The following is a 19,776-nucleotide window of genomic DNA, read 5'->3' on the forward strand; positions in this document are numbered from 1 at the left end:
TTTACAATTCTTGCTATATTTTTTAAGCTTTTGATTATAATTTTTTTCTTGACTAGGCTTACATTCTTTAATATCATTGATATCATCACTTCTAGTTTCTTCTTTAGGATATTTATTTTCTTCATTTGTATTCTGTTTAATGATTTTCTTTGAAGTCCGTTTCCTTTTCAGTGACTTTTAACCTTTGGAATTAGCGACTTTTACAGTATTTGGATTTTCAAACTTTCCATCATACTCCAAAGTTGCTGCCCTTTCATCTTTCTCAGCTGATTCTGGACAGGAATCTGCATCATTTAAATTAGAACTGTATTCTGATTCACTTTCATTTTTAAAATTTTTAACTATTATTTTGCCATTTCAATACTTTTACTTTTTTGTTTCACAAAGTGCTTAACTCTTCAGCTTCAACTAATTCTGCTATTTCTGCTCTACCGATACATTGATTCTCTTTCAAAATTAATTTTTGATTGATGTAGTTAGTGACTGGTATCACTGTTTCTCCCTGTATTGCTTCCAATAATGAACCCAACACATCTTCCGATTCACTTATTAAAACATAACCATTATTTACTTTATCAGTTTTTAACTTTCACAAAATTAACCGTATTACTTTCGGTTTCTTGGGAAGCCTTCAGTTTAATTCACGGAGTGTTGCAACTGTGAAAGTGGACAATCGTTAGCATAGCATATGTGCAAGGTATTACCTATCTTGGCGTATGCGATATGTGGTAAATCATTCCATGTTCGACCAACTAATAAGTCGCATGGTTGTCTTTCATCTCCTACAATTAGAACTGTAATGACCATTCCTTCCACATTATCAGTCTCTAAATTAACAGTTACTTTTCCCAATGTTCTAGCAGCTGGTTTACTCTGGTTCCCAAAGCCAAACAATTCCTCCACATCAGATTTTATAATAAGATTCAGTTTCTTAGCCACAGACTGTTTCAATAAACATGAACGAGAACCCATATCTACGACTGCAGTAATTTCTTCTAAATTATTGATGCAAGCATACTTTAAATATACAATTGGTAAAACACCTGAATCCTGGTTCATGGATAAATTATTTTTAACATTTGTCAAGTCTGAACTCCTAGACATACACTTTTTAAGAGTATGACCCCTTTCATTACATTTTCTGCAAATATTTTCTTTTTTAATTGAAGCATTTTGGCTCACCCTTTTCATCTTTTCATTCTGGATACCAGAATTATATTTCCTTTTCCTATCATCTATTTTATAAAATTTATCTCTCAAATTGTATCTACAGTCAAAAGTCGTTAATCCGGACGCCCATAATCTGGAATGATCTATAATCCGGACCTCAAAGCTACAAACTTTCTGCGCATGCATAAACGCATAATACATTTACGCATGCACGTTTAATGTATAACGGACGGTATAAGCTAAGTTAAATTATCTAATTATCTATTTCAGTTAATGTTGCAGATTGTGTTGTTCCTCAATCTTCGAATTGGATCAGGTTTATTATTTTTTGCAGACTGTTAGAGCAATTTTATAAAAGTAAGTTTGAACTTTCGATTATATGAAATAGAATTTCCGAATCTCGATACTGCCAAAGGATCTACAAAGCGAAAGCATGTTTCGATCTCCATCAAACAAAAAGTGGAATTGCTGCAAAAAATGGATAAACGCATATCCTTTGTTTCTCTAACCATTCCGAAATCTGTTTATCAATTTCACGCTGCTCTGCGGGGAAGGGGAACGTCGCGGCGTGCAATGAACTGGAAGTTGATCTGTCAGCACTATCCTTATTTTCAGGGCAGATGATTTTATTTTATTCGGCTTATAGGTTATTACTAAATGTAGTATTTCATCTCGATGTACTCCGTCTTTGATATGATTTAGATCAAATTCGTTATAAATATCACGAATACACATCAAATAGTTTTCTGGTTGCAAATTTCTAATTTCGACTATGCGTAATGTATGCTTTACGCATGCGCGCTTTGAAAGGAATGTTTAATAAAGTAAACAAATAAATATTAAGCTTTTTTTTTTTTTTTTTTTTTTTTTTTTGTAAATTTTGATACCATTTAGATCATAATTGTGCTTTATTTCATAAATTACGGTTACATATTTTTAATTTTATAATTTCTGCATGCCATTTTACCAGATTTAAACTGATGATCTATAATACGGAAAAATCGATAATCTGAAATCGCCGAAGTCCCGACGAGTCCGGATTAAAGACTTTTGACTGTATTATCAAAACCGTTTTTAAAACCCACTTTGAAATTACCATCTGTCTGCATAGAATCGTTAACATTTATGCAAATTTATAACCAAATTTAGGCTTAGAATTATGCCTGAAAGTTTTGTTTTCTACTTGAAGTACTTTTATCCCTGCCTGAATATTTTCATATTCATCTAGTTTTTCAGCCAACTCTTCAGGATTAATCAATTTAGATCAGTCATCAATGAAATGATCTTGTATAGCAGCAGGCATCCCTTTTTTTTTTTTTTAATTGATCCGTAATAATAAGTTGTTTTAAAGAGTCAAAATCTGTTACATTTAATCCAGCAAGCCTCTGTTCAAAGTAATTTTTTAATTCAAACATGAAGTCTTTCCACGTAGTACATAACGTTTTAATATGATCAAAGAATTTTTGCCGAAACTGTTCAGGGCTTTTTTTCTCAATAGCAGTTGTTTAACGTGCTTATAGTCGTTAGCTTTTTCTTCTGGTTCACAGGCAATTAATTGAGTTATTTCATAAGGCAATAGACTCAGCAGCTTGAGAAACACAATTTTGTTCTTCTAACCCAATACGTCGTGCCTGTCTCTCAAATAAGACTAAATAAAAACTTATATCACCTTCATTCAAATCATACTTATGCATTAATTTACTCATATCACAAATATTACTTCTACTAACATTAGAAGAAACAGAATCATTTACATTTCTGCTTCTGATTTCCGCTTCTATTTTCAAGTTTTCAAGTTGAAATGTTCTTTGCTTATCTCTTTCTAAAATTTCCATTTCAAATGCTCTTTGCTTATCTCTTTCTAAAATTTCTAACTTTTTCCTGTCTAAGTGATCATTTATAATTCTATCTAGCATTTGTTTAGTAAATTCTTCGTCAGAGTTTTTCTTGCTCCTTGCCAAATAAGCCATCTTCAATTTTCAATAATAATGCAAAAATTATACCTAAGTTCTTTCCGTTTAATACTTAAATATAACATAAACAGTTTATAAATGCTTGTACCTTTCTACCTTCAGTTTTGGCGAGCTTCTGCATTTGGTTTAGGCTTAACGTACATGAAGGCAATTTGTTAAATCCTAGGTAATAATTCTAGTTAATCCCACTTCTGAAAATGTTAGCTATTACTTCCTTTATTCAAAAACATTTACATCAAACATTAATTGTTAGATACTTGCTTTATTCAGAAACATTGCCGTCAAACATTACCATTCTAAAAAAAACCATCTGTTGTTGCCAATTCGGGAAAATACATTAAAAAAAATAATAAAACAGTTTACAAGCTATAAGGGAAGGAACCTGCAGAATTTCGTGCCATTATTCCTGCTAGGGAACTCATCGTAGAAAATTTGTTCACAGGGGACGAGTTTAATAGCAGAGAATGCCAGGCCGTCGTCAACGGAGCCAGTTCAAGCAGACAGACGATTTTATGAGGGGCATGCTGATCGAATTGAGAAGGGCAGGTTGGTCCATACGGTAAATCTATGCTGACACACACCTGGACACAGCCGACAATGTGGCAATAATGGCTGGGACAAGGAAATATGGCAAGTTCGAGGGCTGCCGATGCAGCCAGAGTAACGTTAGCACGTGTGGATCGAGGCATCTACCGACAAGTGGTGACACACCCGCAAGTCACTTCTACCTCCATTCTGCAGCATGGTTCACCTTGGATGTTCCCATATCAGTAACCATTTGCCGTCAACTGGTGGTAAGTGGCCTGCACTCATCACATCTATTAAGAAGACTGCCATTGACCCCACATCATAGACGCCAATGTCTGCAATGGTGCCAGGCTCGAGCGATGTGGATGACAGAATGGCACAGGGTCGTGTTCTCAGATGAGTCACATGTCTGTTTATCCAATCATGGTCACCTTGTATGAGTGTGCCATTGATGTGAAGACAGTCTATTCTGGCAGGAATTGTGGAATGCCCCACTGTGCAACAAAGCAGCATCGTGGTTTGCGGTGCAGTTGTGTAGGATTTCAAGTCATATCCTCTAGTTCATATTCAGGGCACTCTGATGGCCCAACAATATGTGGATGATGTGCTGTGACTTTTGACACTCCCCTACCTTCAGGAAGTGCCCAGTGCCTTTTATCAGCAGGATAACGTCCTACCACACTTTGCTTGCTTCAGTCAAAATGCTCTGTAAGGTGCACAGGCACTTCCCTGACAACCGTTCTCTCCTGGATTTAACCAATCAAACACATTTAGGATGTGATTGGACGCCATTGCCGCTTTCGGAAGATGAAAATGGTTGTGGCAAATGGTTGACACAGAATGGACAGCCATTCCTCAGGACACCATCCGTAGTCTCATTGACTCTGTACCTCTGTGTACCACCGTCCAAGGTGGTCCTACAACCTACTCTGTCAATGCTGTTCTTGCTGTGTATTATGCATATTGTTTCAAAATAAAGATGACTTATTATTCATTGTTATCTCTGTTTGCAGAGTTTCAGAACTTTCTGACCACTCCATCTTGGTGTTGCATTTTCAATGTCGGGTAGTTTATTATTAAAAATATTTTCATGAGTTATACTTTTCCAACTCTGTAAATTCATAAATACATTTCTTTTATAGACTATTATATAAAAATCAGTTTTTCTTTCTTTATAGATTTGAATTGCGAGAGAATCAAGTAAGAGCTAAAATTTATTCTTCATTCCTTTTTTTAATGATTAGTATATTTCTATGAATATAAGAATTTTGGGTACTGTTCTGTTATCAGGACCAGGTCCAGAAACGTATGTATGTGGAGATATGAATGTTCGTGTGTATATATGTGCATGCATATGTATCTGTATATGTACACGCATACATACATACATACACTTCTGACTCCGATCCTGAAGAGTAGTAAATTTTTTTGTTGTAAAATTTTGTATTAAAATCAGAAGAAAATTAATGGCAGGGGTAGCCAAAGCACAGCTTGCAAGCCACATGCAGCTCTCGCAAGTGAGTGCTGCAACTCTTATGCAAATATATGTATGAAATATAAATTAATTAATTTATTTCATATCTTTTTACAAAATTATTTGTAAATTTGGACTGGTTAATGTCCAAATGTAACTAATTTTATTTTTTTTAATTTCCTGTTAACTAAACTTAAAATGTTATTCAAAAACATGCAAAAAATTATTGCTTGATTCTATCAAACAACTGTATAAAAAAAAACTGTAAAAGTTCCTTGTAGATGCTGTATGAATGGATAGATACTTTGCAGGAAAGATCAGCCAAATTTCTGAATCATTAGTAGCAGTAAAACTAAATTGAATGTGGTCTGTGAGCAGAAAACAAGTGGAACAGAACATGCATGTAATGTTTCAGAAACATTTAATATTATACAGAATAGTTTTAAAAAATTAGACGTTGTTTCGACATCTGAATTGATAATAAATTTATAGCAATGAAAATATGGAGGCTTTGGGAATTTCTAATAAATCTGATGTTCTGTCACACCTTAAAAGACGATGTTACTGTAGAAAATTTCAAGAATCCATAAAATCTGAAGGCATACGGCTTGCTTACTGTGGAATAAGCAGGCAGTGAAATTATGGCATAATTTTGAGGTAGTAGAAAAACAGTTTGAGTTACTGTGTTAATATTTAAGAAGAATCTGAAGTTTCATGAGTATAAAGCTGTGATAAATCAACATTTACAAAAAGTTATCAGAGAATCCTTATAAGAAAGTATCAGTATCAGAGAATTTAAAAACTGAAGATACTTTTTACTGTATCAGTCTGTAAGTAGAGAAAACAAAGACACTACAAAATTTCACATTGTGTTTGATGCATCGTCACATGCTGAAGGCAAATTGTCATTGAATAACTGTTTAGAATTAGACATTTCTTTCCATTTAAAACATGTTTTACTACTTTTAAAATGATGTAATTATGGACTTTTGAAAAATCTAGATGTGGCTGTCAAACTTTCCTGAATTCCAACATGTGGCTCTTACTGAGTTCGGTCACCCTTGCTATATAGTGTTGATTACTCTATTTAAATATGAAATAAATGTCATGAGTAATTGTCATATAGATATAAACTTTATATAATTACAGCAGTGTAATATATATATATATATATAAACTGTAACTGTATATAACTACTGTGTATAAATAGAATTTCCTACTAACTACAGCAGTTTATAACTATATATAACTACAGCTTGCTATAATAACCTCTAAATGAGCAGTGTCATCTTAGACCCATATCCACTATATTGCTGACTAGTGTACCTGAAAACAAGCAGATGATAATATTTCATTGTCTTTTCCTAGTTCTCTTTCCGTACCATTATGTTTAATTAGTTTAGCATTCATTCTGTTCAGAACTCTACCCTCATCAGATATGCACCTATATGTGTATTTCATAAGGCAAGGAGGAATCTTATTTTTGATTAAGTGCAGTGTTCTAATTGGAAGAGAAACATGCAAAAGTAGGACTGCTTTACCCAACATGCATAAAGTAATAGAAAGGTATTTTCTTTTTAAAGCAGTCATCCCACTTTGAAAAATTGACTAACTTAATTATCTCGTCTGTAAATGTGGAAATTCCAAATATCCATCAAAGGCTTATGAGTGATTGCTTTAACAACAAAGTAGCATAAAAAAATTATTTATGTAAATTATATTTGGTGATGCAATGCTATTTTGTAACATTAGCAAATTAAAAATAGTCTTTCATGAACCCCCAAAAAATTCCTTTTAGAACAAAAACATAAGTAATTAAATAAAGAGAGGACAATAAAAATATATTTATTCTTTTCATCAACATGTAATTACTGAATAAAGGAACAAAGAAAGTAAAACTATAAATACGGTTGTAAGGAATTTTATCTTTTAAAAATGTGGCCAGAATTGTAAAAAATAATTTTCTTGTGGCCAAATACCTCATATTTGCAGCTATGTGTATGTGATATGAACAATGCAGATTTATGACAATCTGTATGATAATTGAGGATTGTGTGTATAGTGCTGTTGATGTATAATAGGAAAGTTGTCTATTTTACATCTGTTGCACTTATCTAAATGAATTACTATAAAAGTTTGTTAATTTCAAATATCTGCAGTTTGTACTCCAAAACTAAATTCATTTGTGCCAGCAGTTCACATGTAAACAATATATTGTAAATAACTAATTAAAAAGGATTAACATAAAGTTTTAAAATTTTATTGTAACTTTATTTCAAAGTATGATTTTTAAATTTGGTTAAACACTAAAGCATGCATATTGGGTAAAGCCATGGAGGTAAGAAAGGGAGGAGGGGCCATTCCGCGCTAGAAGTGAAGCACTGCTTTGAAGCTTGGGTCACCAGACGGGGTGTTGTTTGTTTACATTCAGAAGCTCGCTTGACAAGATTCTGATAGTATTTCGACACACGACAGTTCCATAGAAATCGAAAAAGGGACACTCTCGCATGAAAGAAACATTCATAGTGTAATGGATAATAGCAATTTGTATAGTTTACTGACATTTACGCAAAAATCACATCTTGGTTATTTTTCGATAACTAACAACAGCGATTTTGATTATGAATTTGTTTTATAAAATTCTAAGCAGTTGCACTACAAAAATATAGATTTTAAGAAAATTGCTAAAAGAGATCTGCCAAAATTTATTTTCTAGAAGATTTGAAAATTTTGAAACTTGATAGCTAAAATGTAAATATAAAATTATGTATGTTAAAATATTTGTAATTAGGCACATAGGTCAGATTAAGTTTTTATTAAATAGAGTAACGCATGCAAGGGCTATCTGCCTAAAGAGAGAGATGCCATCGTGGAGGAATTTTGAAGAAAAACTGACCTTTGAGTGGGTATTAAAAATAATACTTATAATTTTCATTCAAATTATATTCATATATATTTTTTATGTAAAACTTTCGGGTGTATGCTAAATTAGTGTAAATTACTTTACACGAAAAATATAGTGAATGCACAGAAATTAAAGATTTGCACATGCCGCAAATGATAAATAGGAAATATGTATGGGTATTTATGCATGTGCTTGCAAAAAGCATGTATCTGCCTTTGACAAAATACTTAAATATTCATTAAATTATTTATAAATGTATTTGAAATGAAGAATTTATTCACTTATAAACAACTGTGAAAGTACTGTGAAGAAATCTAATGATTAAATATATCTAAATACCTTAATATTGAATTGTAAACATAAATTGAAATCCTGTTGACAAATACGTTATAAAACTATTTAAGCAAGAATTGTTCGTATTGGAAAGCAATCTGTTAAAACGTATTGTAAAGCAAATGCTATGAGATGTGCACTTAAGAACGTATTAAAGAGTTTTGGAATATGTATTGTTGAAATGAAGGGTAAAAAAAAAATCTGATAAGTATAATTAAAAGAATTATTCCCTTTACATTTTATAATAACTCAGTTACAAGTTTTCAATAATACTTAAAAAAAAAAAAAAAACTTATTTTATTCCCTTTCAGAAATGTTCAGAGAAAGTCAAATACTATTTAATTCCTAATAATTCTCTAATTTAAAATGAACTGAATAGAGCATTAATTATAAATTGACTTACATTTTTCGATTTAAAAGAAGCCAAAAAATCATGTCATATTTAAGAAAGTATTTTAGGAAGAAGCTCTATAAATAGAAAAGAAATAATGCATAATTTTAATATTAATAATACAATAAACTTTGATCTTAATTTTTGTACCTTAACCGAATAAAACCGAATTACCTTAATTTTTTTTTCTAATGTAATTAACGAAAACTTGTGAAAATATTTCATTCAAATTAAACCATTCTGAGAAAACTGTCCTGTGAAAAGTATAGCATTTAATTCCGTTCAGAATGAAATGTTGTTTAAAAATATGTTGTTTTCACATACTTAGGACTCTGAAGTGTTGTAGAAAAAGAAAATATATACATTTATATGTATATTTGTGACGTAATTACAAAATATTTACACCCGAACGCGTCAAATCCCATAGAACTCAATGGTAAATGACCCAATGTTTTGGTCACCACGTAGGGATCGCCGGTGCTTCAAAGCAGGGTACGGAGAAACTTGTTTAGGGCGACTCCTTCTTACTTCCTACCTCCATGGGTAAAGCAGTACTGTAGTTGCTCCAAATCTGGTCATAAATTTTGTGTTTATTGATTAAAATTTTACATATTTTGTATACATAGAAACAGCTGTACTCCCTCCAAGAAAATTCATTATTCTGCTAAAATACCAAAAATCTTTTCAGAATTGTTTTGCTAAATGTGGTTTTATGATAAATGAAGATCTGCACTCAATAGCCCAAAGAGCAGAAATGTCCATTAAAAGACTTAGTTCCTGATTATAATTCCAAGAATAATTTTTCTTACAGTGTTACCTTAATCAATTTAGTAAATTTTAAAATTTTCATGTATGTATGTAGGCCTCACCAGTGATAGAGCAATTAAGACTGCTGAATACTGGTATTTTGTTTCAAGTTCATACCCAGCAAACCAGCTGGCTGTATGATTGGTTTTTATCATTTTTCCCCCATGCGTAACGTAAATATAAACAAGTTTTCCTTAGGCAGTCATCGATAAAGCCATCCCTTCCCTTAGGCAAGTACCATATATACCCGCATATAAGTCGACCCCCCACCCCCACTTCGTCATAAAAAATTTGTAGAAAATAAGAAACCCGCGTATAAGTCTACCCCCCAATTCCAAAATCGATCGAGAAACTTCGAAAAAATTTTTTTAAGTACTAAATTTATTCAAAATCATCTGAGGAAAAAAAGTAAATATACGATAAAAAATACCTTTGTAAATAAACAAAATCAAAATCCTTCAATGTCCGATTCATGGTCAGATCCGCCACACATTTCATAGAACTCTTCTGTCGTCATTCGCTCGTCATCATACGTATTTTCAGTCTCGAACTCTGTATTGTTACAATCACTACTAGAGCCTTCGTTGTCGTTTTCACTTTCAAAAACAGCATCATCTTCCGTGCCATCTAGTTCGTTGCTAATACAACATTTTTTAAATGATTTTATAATCATTTCAGAGCGTGTTTCATTCCAAGCATCTTTAAACCACTGAGCAATTAATGTAATATCGGGCTTTTTAATGTTGCCTCCCTTTGTAAATGTTGGTCGACCGGAACTAATCCACTCTTCCCAATATTTTCTAACATTTACTTTGAAGGGCTTATTGAGGCAGACATCTAGGGGTTGAATGACGGATGTCAATCCTCCCAGAATTACGGCCACGGTCGTTTTTAGGTGTTTTGTCACTTCTTCAGAAAAGTGTCCACAAAAAGAATCGTATACTAAAAGAGAAGGTTTTTTGAAAGCTGCCCCCAGTCTTTTATCCCACACATTTTTAAGCCAATCGACTGTTCCGTCAGCATCCATCCATCCCTTTTCATGGGCGCGAACCAGCACACCTGATGGAAACACAACATTTTTCGGTAAAGTTTTTCTTTTAAAAATGATCAACAGACGAAGCTTACTGCCGTCAGCCAAGCACGAAAGAACGACCGTAAATTGAGTTTTTTCATGCCCGGTCGTTCTTATCAAAATGCTTTTTTTCCCCTTGTAGTCAATTGTTGGCGTAAACACAAACCATGGCGATTCATAAATTTAGTGCACCAATGTGTTGATGCACGAAACGTGTTTGGAACACCATACTTTTCTTCTTTTGCAAGCTTCATTGCTCGTAAACCTATGCCAGTTCTAGTGACAATGAAACCATTCTGCCGGCACTCTAAAACTGAAGCATACAAGTCATTTTCGAGTTCTGGAAAAGGAGCTTTTCCATGTCACGATGCCTTTTCTGACTTTGGGATTTTTTGTAACTTTATTCTTGCGCCAATCACGAATCAATGTTTCGTCAACCCCAAACTGACGAGAAGCAGCATAGTTATTAGTCTCCTTCCGCGAAAGAAATAACTTTTAACTTAAATCCAGCAGTGTATGACTGACGTTGCTGTTTAACTACCAATAAATCAGCCATATCAACAGAAACAAAAAGAGAAACAAAAACGTACTGACAAGAGCAAGTAAGATTTAACAGTGGGGCACGTGATTCTAGCAAAGAATCCGTCGAATCTGGATGTTAAACCGAAGAGTTTTCTGCCCCCAAACAACCAATCAGCATCCAGCAGGCAAAAGCGTCGCCAACATATTCAAAACGCAGGATAATTGGGGAAAAATTATCGTATATAGTAACCTTCTAGAATTTGTTCTGGAAAAGATTCGCGTACGTAAAATCTATCTGCATTTTCCCTTTTTAAAAGTTAAAAGAAATATTCAAAACTGTTCAGTTATTGCGTGGGCTATTTTTTTTAATTTTGACATGTACGCCTGTTAACAAAAGTATTTCATGAATGAACAATAACTATTATAAAGAATTATACGTATGTAAAAACTATCTGCATTTCTCTTTTCTTGGCGTGTTGGCAAAACTTTTTTATTGCTCGATATTGATTGGTTGTTTGGGGGCCGAAAATTCTTTGGTTTAATCGAAACTTACTCTAGTTAAAGTATGAAACTCTGTGGTTAGTTCGTCCCATAATTTAAGTCATGAAATTACTTCAAGTAAGTGACTTATTTGATAAGTTGTCTAATTTGAGTGCGGCAAAGAAACAACTGCATTATATAAAGAAATTTTTTAACTTCCGATTTTTTAATTTATGGCCCCGCATATAAGTCGACCCCCCCCCCACTTTGAAATCTTTTTTTTTTTTTTTTTTTTTTTTTTTTTTTTTTTTGTTTTTGTTTGTTTTTGTTTTGTTTTGTTGTTGTTGTTGTTGTTGTCCAAAATATCTCGACTTATACGCAAGTATATACGGTAGCTCTTTTGAGTTTTACCATAATCAGATAACCTAATCATATATATATATATGTCTGTAATTGTATCATGAAACGTATTTTTGGCTTGAATATACACATACATGTATATATATAGCTTGAATATCTGGAGGGTTAGTTTGATTACATCATACCTGAATCAAAATTAGATTTTATTTAATAAATTTATTGAGCATTTTTCACATACAAATACATATAGGATGCTGAATATTATTATGCCAGATGTAGTTTATAAGGTTCTGTGCTACTCCAAATATCAAATCCTAGAATCCCTAGGACAGACACATGATTAATTGCAACAAAGTACATCAAATACAAACTCAGATTAAGGTTAAAAATAAATCTGTTTATTAACATGTCGGTCTGATAGTTACACAAACTGTGTACTACAGAAACTTAATAGCTTCCACTTGCGAGAAATGTAAAACATATGTCAGTTGAATTCAGTATTATATACAAAATGACATGCTCCTTTATAAGTTAGCCCTAAATACCTCCCATAGCAAACAGGTGTAGGAAGGCATAAGTCAATAAATGAGTTCAATAGCAGAAAGATGTAACAAAGTAATCGATTGACAGTAGCTGCTTGAACTGAACAACTCTGAGCTCACCAACTAATTTGCATCCTGGTGAGAACTGAAGATAGTAGAAGTGATAATGCAGGCAAAATAATAAGATAACTAGTTAATTAACATAAAACTCGTAAGGTTATTTTACTCTTTTTAATATATATAGATAGTTGTTTATTTATTTATTTAATTAATAATTAATGTCAGTTGCTTCAAAGTTCAGGATTTCCTATATACAGGTAATTTTCCTCTTTCAAGATAATTAGCAAGAAAAAAAGACAATGTACTTGTTAAAATTCCATCTTTTGTACCATGATTTTAAAGTATAAATCAGTATCTTATTTATGTGAAGGTATAAATAAATGCAGAGCATTTATTCATGCATAAGAAAACAATTTAAGACTAAAGAAATTTCAAGCATTGTCTGGGTGGCAAATATTTATTTTAAAAAAAAGAATGCAAAAGTTGAAAGTCTTATTTTGTTTTAGGCCTTGAATTGAAAAAAAAGATCAAAGTGAAAGTAAAACTTATTAAAGCTATAGCAATATAATAATAACGCTGTTAGTGCTACCATCTAATGAGTAACAATGATAAACTTATGGCCCATTGTACTAAATGTTAGTGAAAATTAGAGCAGTATCATATTTTATGCATGCAAATGGTTCAGACAGTTTTTCTAATGTCTTTATAATTGGAAATTTTTTCTCCCTTCTGTAAGATTGTACATTTTTCAACCAATCAGTTCTCAGCATCAAACCAAAGAATATAATTGGGAGTTCTTTGTAGTCTTTTTAATGGAGTACCAGTTTTTCTTATCTGTAGTAACCCAAAAATAGTTCATGGTGAGTGGCTGTTTTGTATCATGTAAGAAAGCACAAAAATTGCACTAAGAAATAGTTCTTTCAAAATATTTTTAATATGTGTATTATCCCCAAAACCAGATGAAAAAAAGCAAATTAGATTTTGCTGTATGAAATTATGCAAATATATTCATAATATTATTGTCTGGCCTTATCAAGTCATCCATGTAGTAGTCCCTTTGTAGAAGAAGCTAAACATTGCTATGTATTTTGCGAGGTTACTGATATAAGTTGCACTGCATTTTGCTGCATGCTAGATATGATGTATGTTCCATATACAGTGCTATTCAATAAAGCATTATGATTATTAACAATAAAAAATTTGCCATAAATATTAAAGATTTGCCAGTAGCTCTATGTTATGCTTTGAAATATTAAAAAAGAAAGCTTTCCTTCTTTGAACTGTAATGAAAAGTACAATAGCGTTGAATCTGCACTTAACCTTAATAATTAATTGAGAATTATGTCTGCTGCATGAGAACAAAATGGTCTTTTAGTATGTCAGCTTATTTAACTAAATCTTTTTTCTTGTATATTTTGTCGCTAGAAATACCATTTCTGTGCTTTCACTTAATAAAATCTAGTCAAAGAGCAAAATATTTCTATTTATTCTTTCCAAGAAGAGATTAAAAAATTTTCTTTAGAAAATAGCAATGCTGAAGGAAAATGTGCTATGTATTAAAACAATTTCAAAGCTGATGGAAGATATTAATTTTTATAAAATGTAAGTATAGAATCAAGGAAAAACCATCCCTAAATTGTGGATAATTTTATATTAGTTTTACTGTGTATTTTGCAACAGATCGATGAAAATATGCATTAAATTCCTCTAGATTGCATTTATAAATTTGTTTTGGTCAAAGGTGCAAATGCTTGTACTCAAATCATTTTGTGGTAAAATCTTTGTGCATCAGAATTATATATTACATGAAATTGAACTGCAGTACAAAATTAATTCATTTTTATGTGTTAAAATATTTTATTTATTTATTTATTTTTACATTTATGTTACATAAAAGTTAACATGACACAACTGCTTCTGATTATTTCTTATTGTGTATGCACTTTTTTTTAAGGAGGACTCAAAGTTTTCATGTAAACCAGACTGCGGCAAAAAACACTTGGCTTATCTTGAAGATTTTGCAAATGCATTGATTAAAAGGAAAAGAAAATCTAAAATTGTGCCTTTAAGTAAACCATATCTGTTGTCGCATCGTGGATTACAACCAAAGAAAGTAAATAAATTGGACAGTTATGATCATATGGTTGGTGTCCATGATGAAACGAACATTGATGAACTGCTTCAAGAGCTGAATTATATACAGAAAAATTCATCCCAAAATGAATCCGTCTCAAGAATTTCAGGAAGTGCCTTTAAATGTGTTAGACCTGGCCCCTCTAGAAAAATTAATTGTTCAGCCCTTGCTTTAGAAAATGATACTGATGGCAACATAGAATTCAGGACTACTCGATCAGGTGCCAGGTACAGCTATAAAAAACCACCTGACAAATCCATATTCACAAAAAAGCAAATAACTTCAACTGAAATTAGTAAGAAAAAAGCATCTCAATTGAGCCTGCTAAGTAAAAATGAAATAGAGAATCTGATTTCTTTGCAAGATTTCTTCCAAGACTCTCAAAATAATTCAGATATTATTTGTGAGAAATTGCCAGAGTTTAATAATCTAAGGCCTGATGTTTTAAAACCTGTCTCTACAATCCATCCCAAGGCTTCCACTGGAAATCAAAGGCTTCAAAACTGTTTACCTGATTCTACAAGTGAACAGAGCTCTGCAAATGTTGATGCGAGTCATTCGTCTGAACATGAACAGCATTTAGGTTTGTTAAAAATTTATACTTATAGATTCTGTGTGCTTTTACATCGTTTTATTTTTATAACGATGTTAATGTATGGTTATCAAAAACTCTTATGATTTGATATATTTCAATGATAAATGTGATCAGTTTTCCTTTCATATTAGCCACAAATTATAAACTCTTATATTAATTAGTAAGCTTTTGTTTAAAATCTGTATTCAAAATGTGTTACAGACTAAAATTTCATTTGAGATTACCGTAATTCCCGATTTGTATTAATTCAATAAAAGAAAATTAAGGTTTCATCTGATGTTATTTTTGAAACTTCATGAAGAAGTTACCTTCTGTTCTCAGTATCCAGGAAAAAATTTTGTCTGCCCTTTATCCAATTCTTGTTCAGCATCTTTCATTATGATTGTTTAATAATGAGTTTATTTCCTAGTAGGAAGGATGTTGGATGAAAAGCAGGCAAGACAGTCTCATGCACTAACATCTGTGAATAAGAACAAAAGTATTTTCCCTGCAGTAAACATGTAGACAGACTTTTTTTTATATAATTTTATTTTGCTTGAAAAGCCCTATTTAGATGTCTTTTTGGGTGAAAAGTTTTAAATAATACATTTTGGTTAGTAGAGTACACCAAATGAAGTAACATTCCCCCCCCCCCGCATCTCATGAGTCGCTATGCAATGACTTTTTTACAAATAAATTGGAAGAATGAATATCAATGCAGTAATTTTTCTTTTGATATTTTCACTAACTTTTTTGACATTTTTTTAAGAGAAAAAGGAAGAATCAATATACAGGATGGCACGTGAGATATTATACATATTATTCTGTCATCGCGTGAAATTTTTTAATATTATACATTGGATGTTAAAAATACATGCGCTAATGCATATCCGTATGTTCGTTGAAAAACCGGATAGATGTTAGAAAAAGTCAGTATTGAACTTTGATATCCTGCCAAGTGGTGGCTATCTGGTGGAGTTTGAAATAGTGGTGCAGCTGAGTAGGAACAGAAGAGGAAAATTGTAATGATTTTTGAAGAAGCCAAGAGTTTGGTGATAATGTAAAAATGTTTTTGTGGGTACTTTGGTAGAAGACAGATTTTTCACGAACAGTAAGACAATGCATAGCACAACAGTCGAGCAGCCTCTGTCCAGTGCGTCTCCAAATTCTAATCCAGCTGCCATGGTACTGAAGGCAAAAGCATGATTCATCTAAAAGCATGTCATACCATTCAGATGTCTATCTCCACCATTCAGTGCACCATTCCAAATGCAAATTCCTTTGGTTTAAAGGTAAGTAAAGCAATGAACATTTAGCAGACAGTCCAGTGTACTGTAAATGTCATTGAATTGTTTGTACAGACACTGATTGTTGTGTTTACAGACTGCATTGATTGTGATAAAGTGCGGATATGGCAGTGCACTCCATCAGTGCCATGCACACAATATGCCCGTCTTCCCGTGGAGTGCAACAATGTAGTTGCAATTGCTCTTGTCTGTCAGTCATTCCCTCCTGCATACACTGATTCCATGTTCACATTATTGATGCTTGGCTATGTCTAATATGATGGCATATTTCCCAGAATGATAATCCACAATCTTTATATGTGATGATTCTGCCTCTGCCAAACTCAGAAACGGGCTTGAATGACAATCTTTCCTTCCTTTACGTACAGATTGTAAGGAGTGCTGTTATCACCCATGATGTGTGCATGCACTGAAATAAACTGAAATCGTAATCATTCGCATATTCTCTTGCGGTATACACATAATGTCAATTTCATGCTGTCTGCTTTCTTCATTGTGTTGCATTTTGGATGACCAGCAGTTTAATACATTTAATATCTTTACTACATAAAGAAGTTCAATTTAAGAACTATTAATTGTTACCATCACTGCTACTTATTTTTATGCAAAGAGTATGTATAAAGGGTGATCTATAAAAAATGTATGGCATGTATAGAATCTCAATTAACTGCATATTTAGATAATATAATTTGTAAATTTGCCAAACTAAAAATAGCAAAAAAAAATTTTGATATATTTGCAGACAGAAATTAATGCCTTTTTTTTAAAAAAAAAGTTGTAATAATAGACTATGGTAATTTTAATTAAATGTATGCAGTAAAAAGTCCGAAATCCACTCTTGTACTTCCAGTATCAGGAATAATCTAAAATTCAGACTTCCAAATCACCAGCAACCTTTTCTTTTCTTTTTTAATACTTTGTGCTTAAGATGTTTTTTCATAATAAAACATGGAGAGTTCCGTTTCTTAATTTCACTTCAGCACTGATGCCAACCTGGAGTGTCAATTCTTGGAGCACCAATTCCTGGACTTGAACAATGGAGCTTTTTAACTGAACAAGAAATATTGTCTGTAGAATTAAGAAAAAAGTATTGCCACACACACAAAAAAAATAATAAAGAAAGAAAGAAAGAACTTGAATTGAATAAAATGTTTAAATAAATAAATATTGAGGCTTTTTAAAAAAAAATTGATTTTTATAGTTTCTACATGTCGTCTTACTAGATTTAAATTGATGATTTAATATCCAAAATCGCTGAAGTCCCGATGAGTCTGGATCTCGGAATTTGTACTGTAATTAAACAGAAAGGAGTAAATCAAGTATTATTAGCTAATATTAAAAATGAAGTAAAAAAGTGCCAGTTAAGTACATAGAGTTATTGATTTATAATTATTAGAAATTTTAAAAAATTCAGTTTGTATCATCAATTTTTATTATTTGTTTTGTACACAGATATTTTTTTAATTAACTATTTACTTTAACTGTTATTAACTTTTCTGGAACGTTTTTGATTGTATTTATTATTAATTGCACTAGTGAGAATAAATATTATATGTGTGTAGTTGTTTGTTGTTACCGTTTAAGCCGCTCTTGAGTTTTCCTGTCATGTGTGCCTGGTGCAGGATTTTACTGGAATGCATACAATCTCCTTTTAAATAGCATCTTAATTCTATGCTTGTTATGGTCGCAGAATATTTTTAGTCACTTTTAGACCTTCTCCAAAGATGAAGGTGGGCTTATTGCGTGTTTGAAATGGAATTATTATTCTTATCCTTGTATTCAGTTTGATCTTGTGTCTTCCTGGCAGCCACAGCCTTCACGTCAAACTCGCGAACCACTAACTGCTTCTAAAAATCTGAAATGTCCTCAGTGTCAAACTGAATGACTATACCAGTGCAGATGTTCATCATCCAATATGTATGAAGTCCGCATTCTTCAAAGTCTTACTATTTTTATCTTTAGCATATGTTATTCTGCAACTTCAGGGGGGAAAATAAATGTTTGAAATTTAACTTATTTAAATATATCCTGTTATGCAATGCAAATTTTGACAACTGATATGCATGTCTCAGTAAGTTATGGAATTTTAAACTTCTAGTCCCAGAACTAGTTTGAACTAGTAATAAGTTTAGCAGACAATAAGTTGTCAACAGTAAGCTGTGATATTATAGTGTATATTAATATCTTCTGCATCATTTGAATGACATAAATAAATTTTCTAAATAGATACATATGTCAGAATTGAAATATCAGTGTTACTACAATAAACCATGTTTAAAAAAGAAAAGAAAGGAAAGAAAAAATTCGAGTGGGAGAAGGGAGAGAGATAAAATGTTCATACATAGTTGTGTGGTTTATATAGCTTTATAACTATGTGGATGATATATGCATACGCTGATATTTACTGTCCCACTTTCCAAGCTACATCCTGCATTTTGTAGCAAGCTATTATTTTCTGATGAATAATCGTGACTTAATTTGAAAATGAATCTTTTTCCATGTTCTCTGTTTCATTAACAATGACAGTAGATATTCTAACATGCAAAATGCATTAAAAGTCGAAATCCATTTTATTTTTTCTTTGAAATTTTACTTTATTACTATTTGTAACATCAAACAATAATTACTATACCATCAAATCATTTAACGTCATAATTAAACTTTATAAATTATTTGTGTATCTTAAATTTCTTGATTCTAATGCTTTCATTATTAATTTTAGTGAGTTCTTCACTGATAGAATCTGATTCTTCTGACAATTCAGTGATAGATGTGGAAACCATTGTAGATGATGAAGTAAATTTTATTATTATTATTATGAAATTACTTGATCTTGTCAATGCTGACCTTAATACTTTTTATCTCTAATTAGCCTTTTGTAAGCTTTTATGATTTTCTTTGTTTGTGTCATAAATATAAATAATTTTCCCCTGGAAGCCATCATTAACCCTAATGCCATCTTTTGGGCTGTAATTTTTAGACAACTCCTTCCTGAGCTTCCTCCCTTCCTCTACCCTCCTAGAAACATTCCATGAGTGCAATGCACCTGGTATTTCTGGTCAGTCTGGTTTTCGCCTTCCTTCCGAAAGCAGTTATTGTGAACATGTCGCGTAGGCGAACGCAGTACGCCGCTCCTCCAAGTAT

At 32.1% G+C, this 19,776-nt stretch overlaps 1 protein-coding gene across 3 annotated transcripts in view; it reads left to right on the plus strand.

The window, feature by feature from the left end:
• LOC118185808 (uncharacterized) overlaps nt 1–19,776 on the plus strand; it is a 92,638-nt gene that overhangs the window by 57,021 nt on the left and 15,841 nt on the right. For all 3 annotated transcript variants that reach the window (XM_035355726.2, XM_035355740.2, XM_035355734.2), the window contains 3 exons: nt 4,850–4,871; nt 14,572–15,334; nt 19,355–19,428. In XM_035355726.2, coding sequence (XP_035211617.2) covers nt 4,850–4,871; nt 14,572–15,334; nt 19,355–19,428 — 859 coding nt within the window. The remainder of the gene's footprint in view (nt 1–4,849; nt 4,872–14,571; nt 15,335–19,354; nt 19,429–19,776) is intronic.

The sequence above is a fragment of the Stegodyphus dumicola genome, chromosome 3 (assembly GCF_044657685.1).
Source record: "Stegodyphus dumicola isolate Sdum_Otavi_A_Nest chromosome 3, ASM4465768v1".
Taxonomy (NCBI): domain Eukaryota; kingdom Metazoa; phylum Arthropoda; class Arachnida; order Araneae; family Eresidae; genus Stegodyphus; species Stegodyphus dumicola.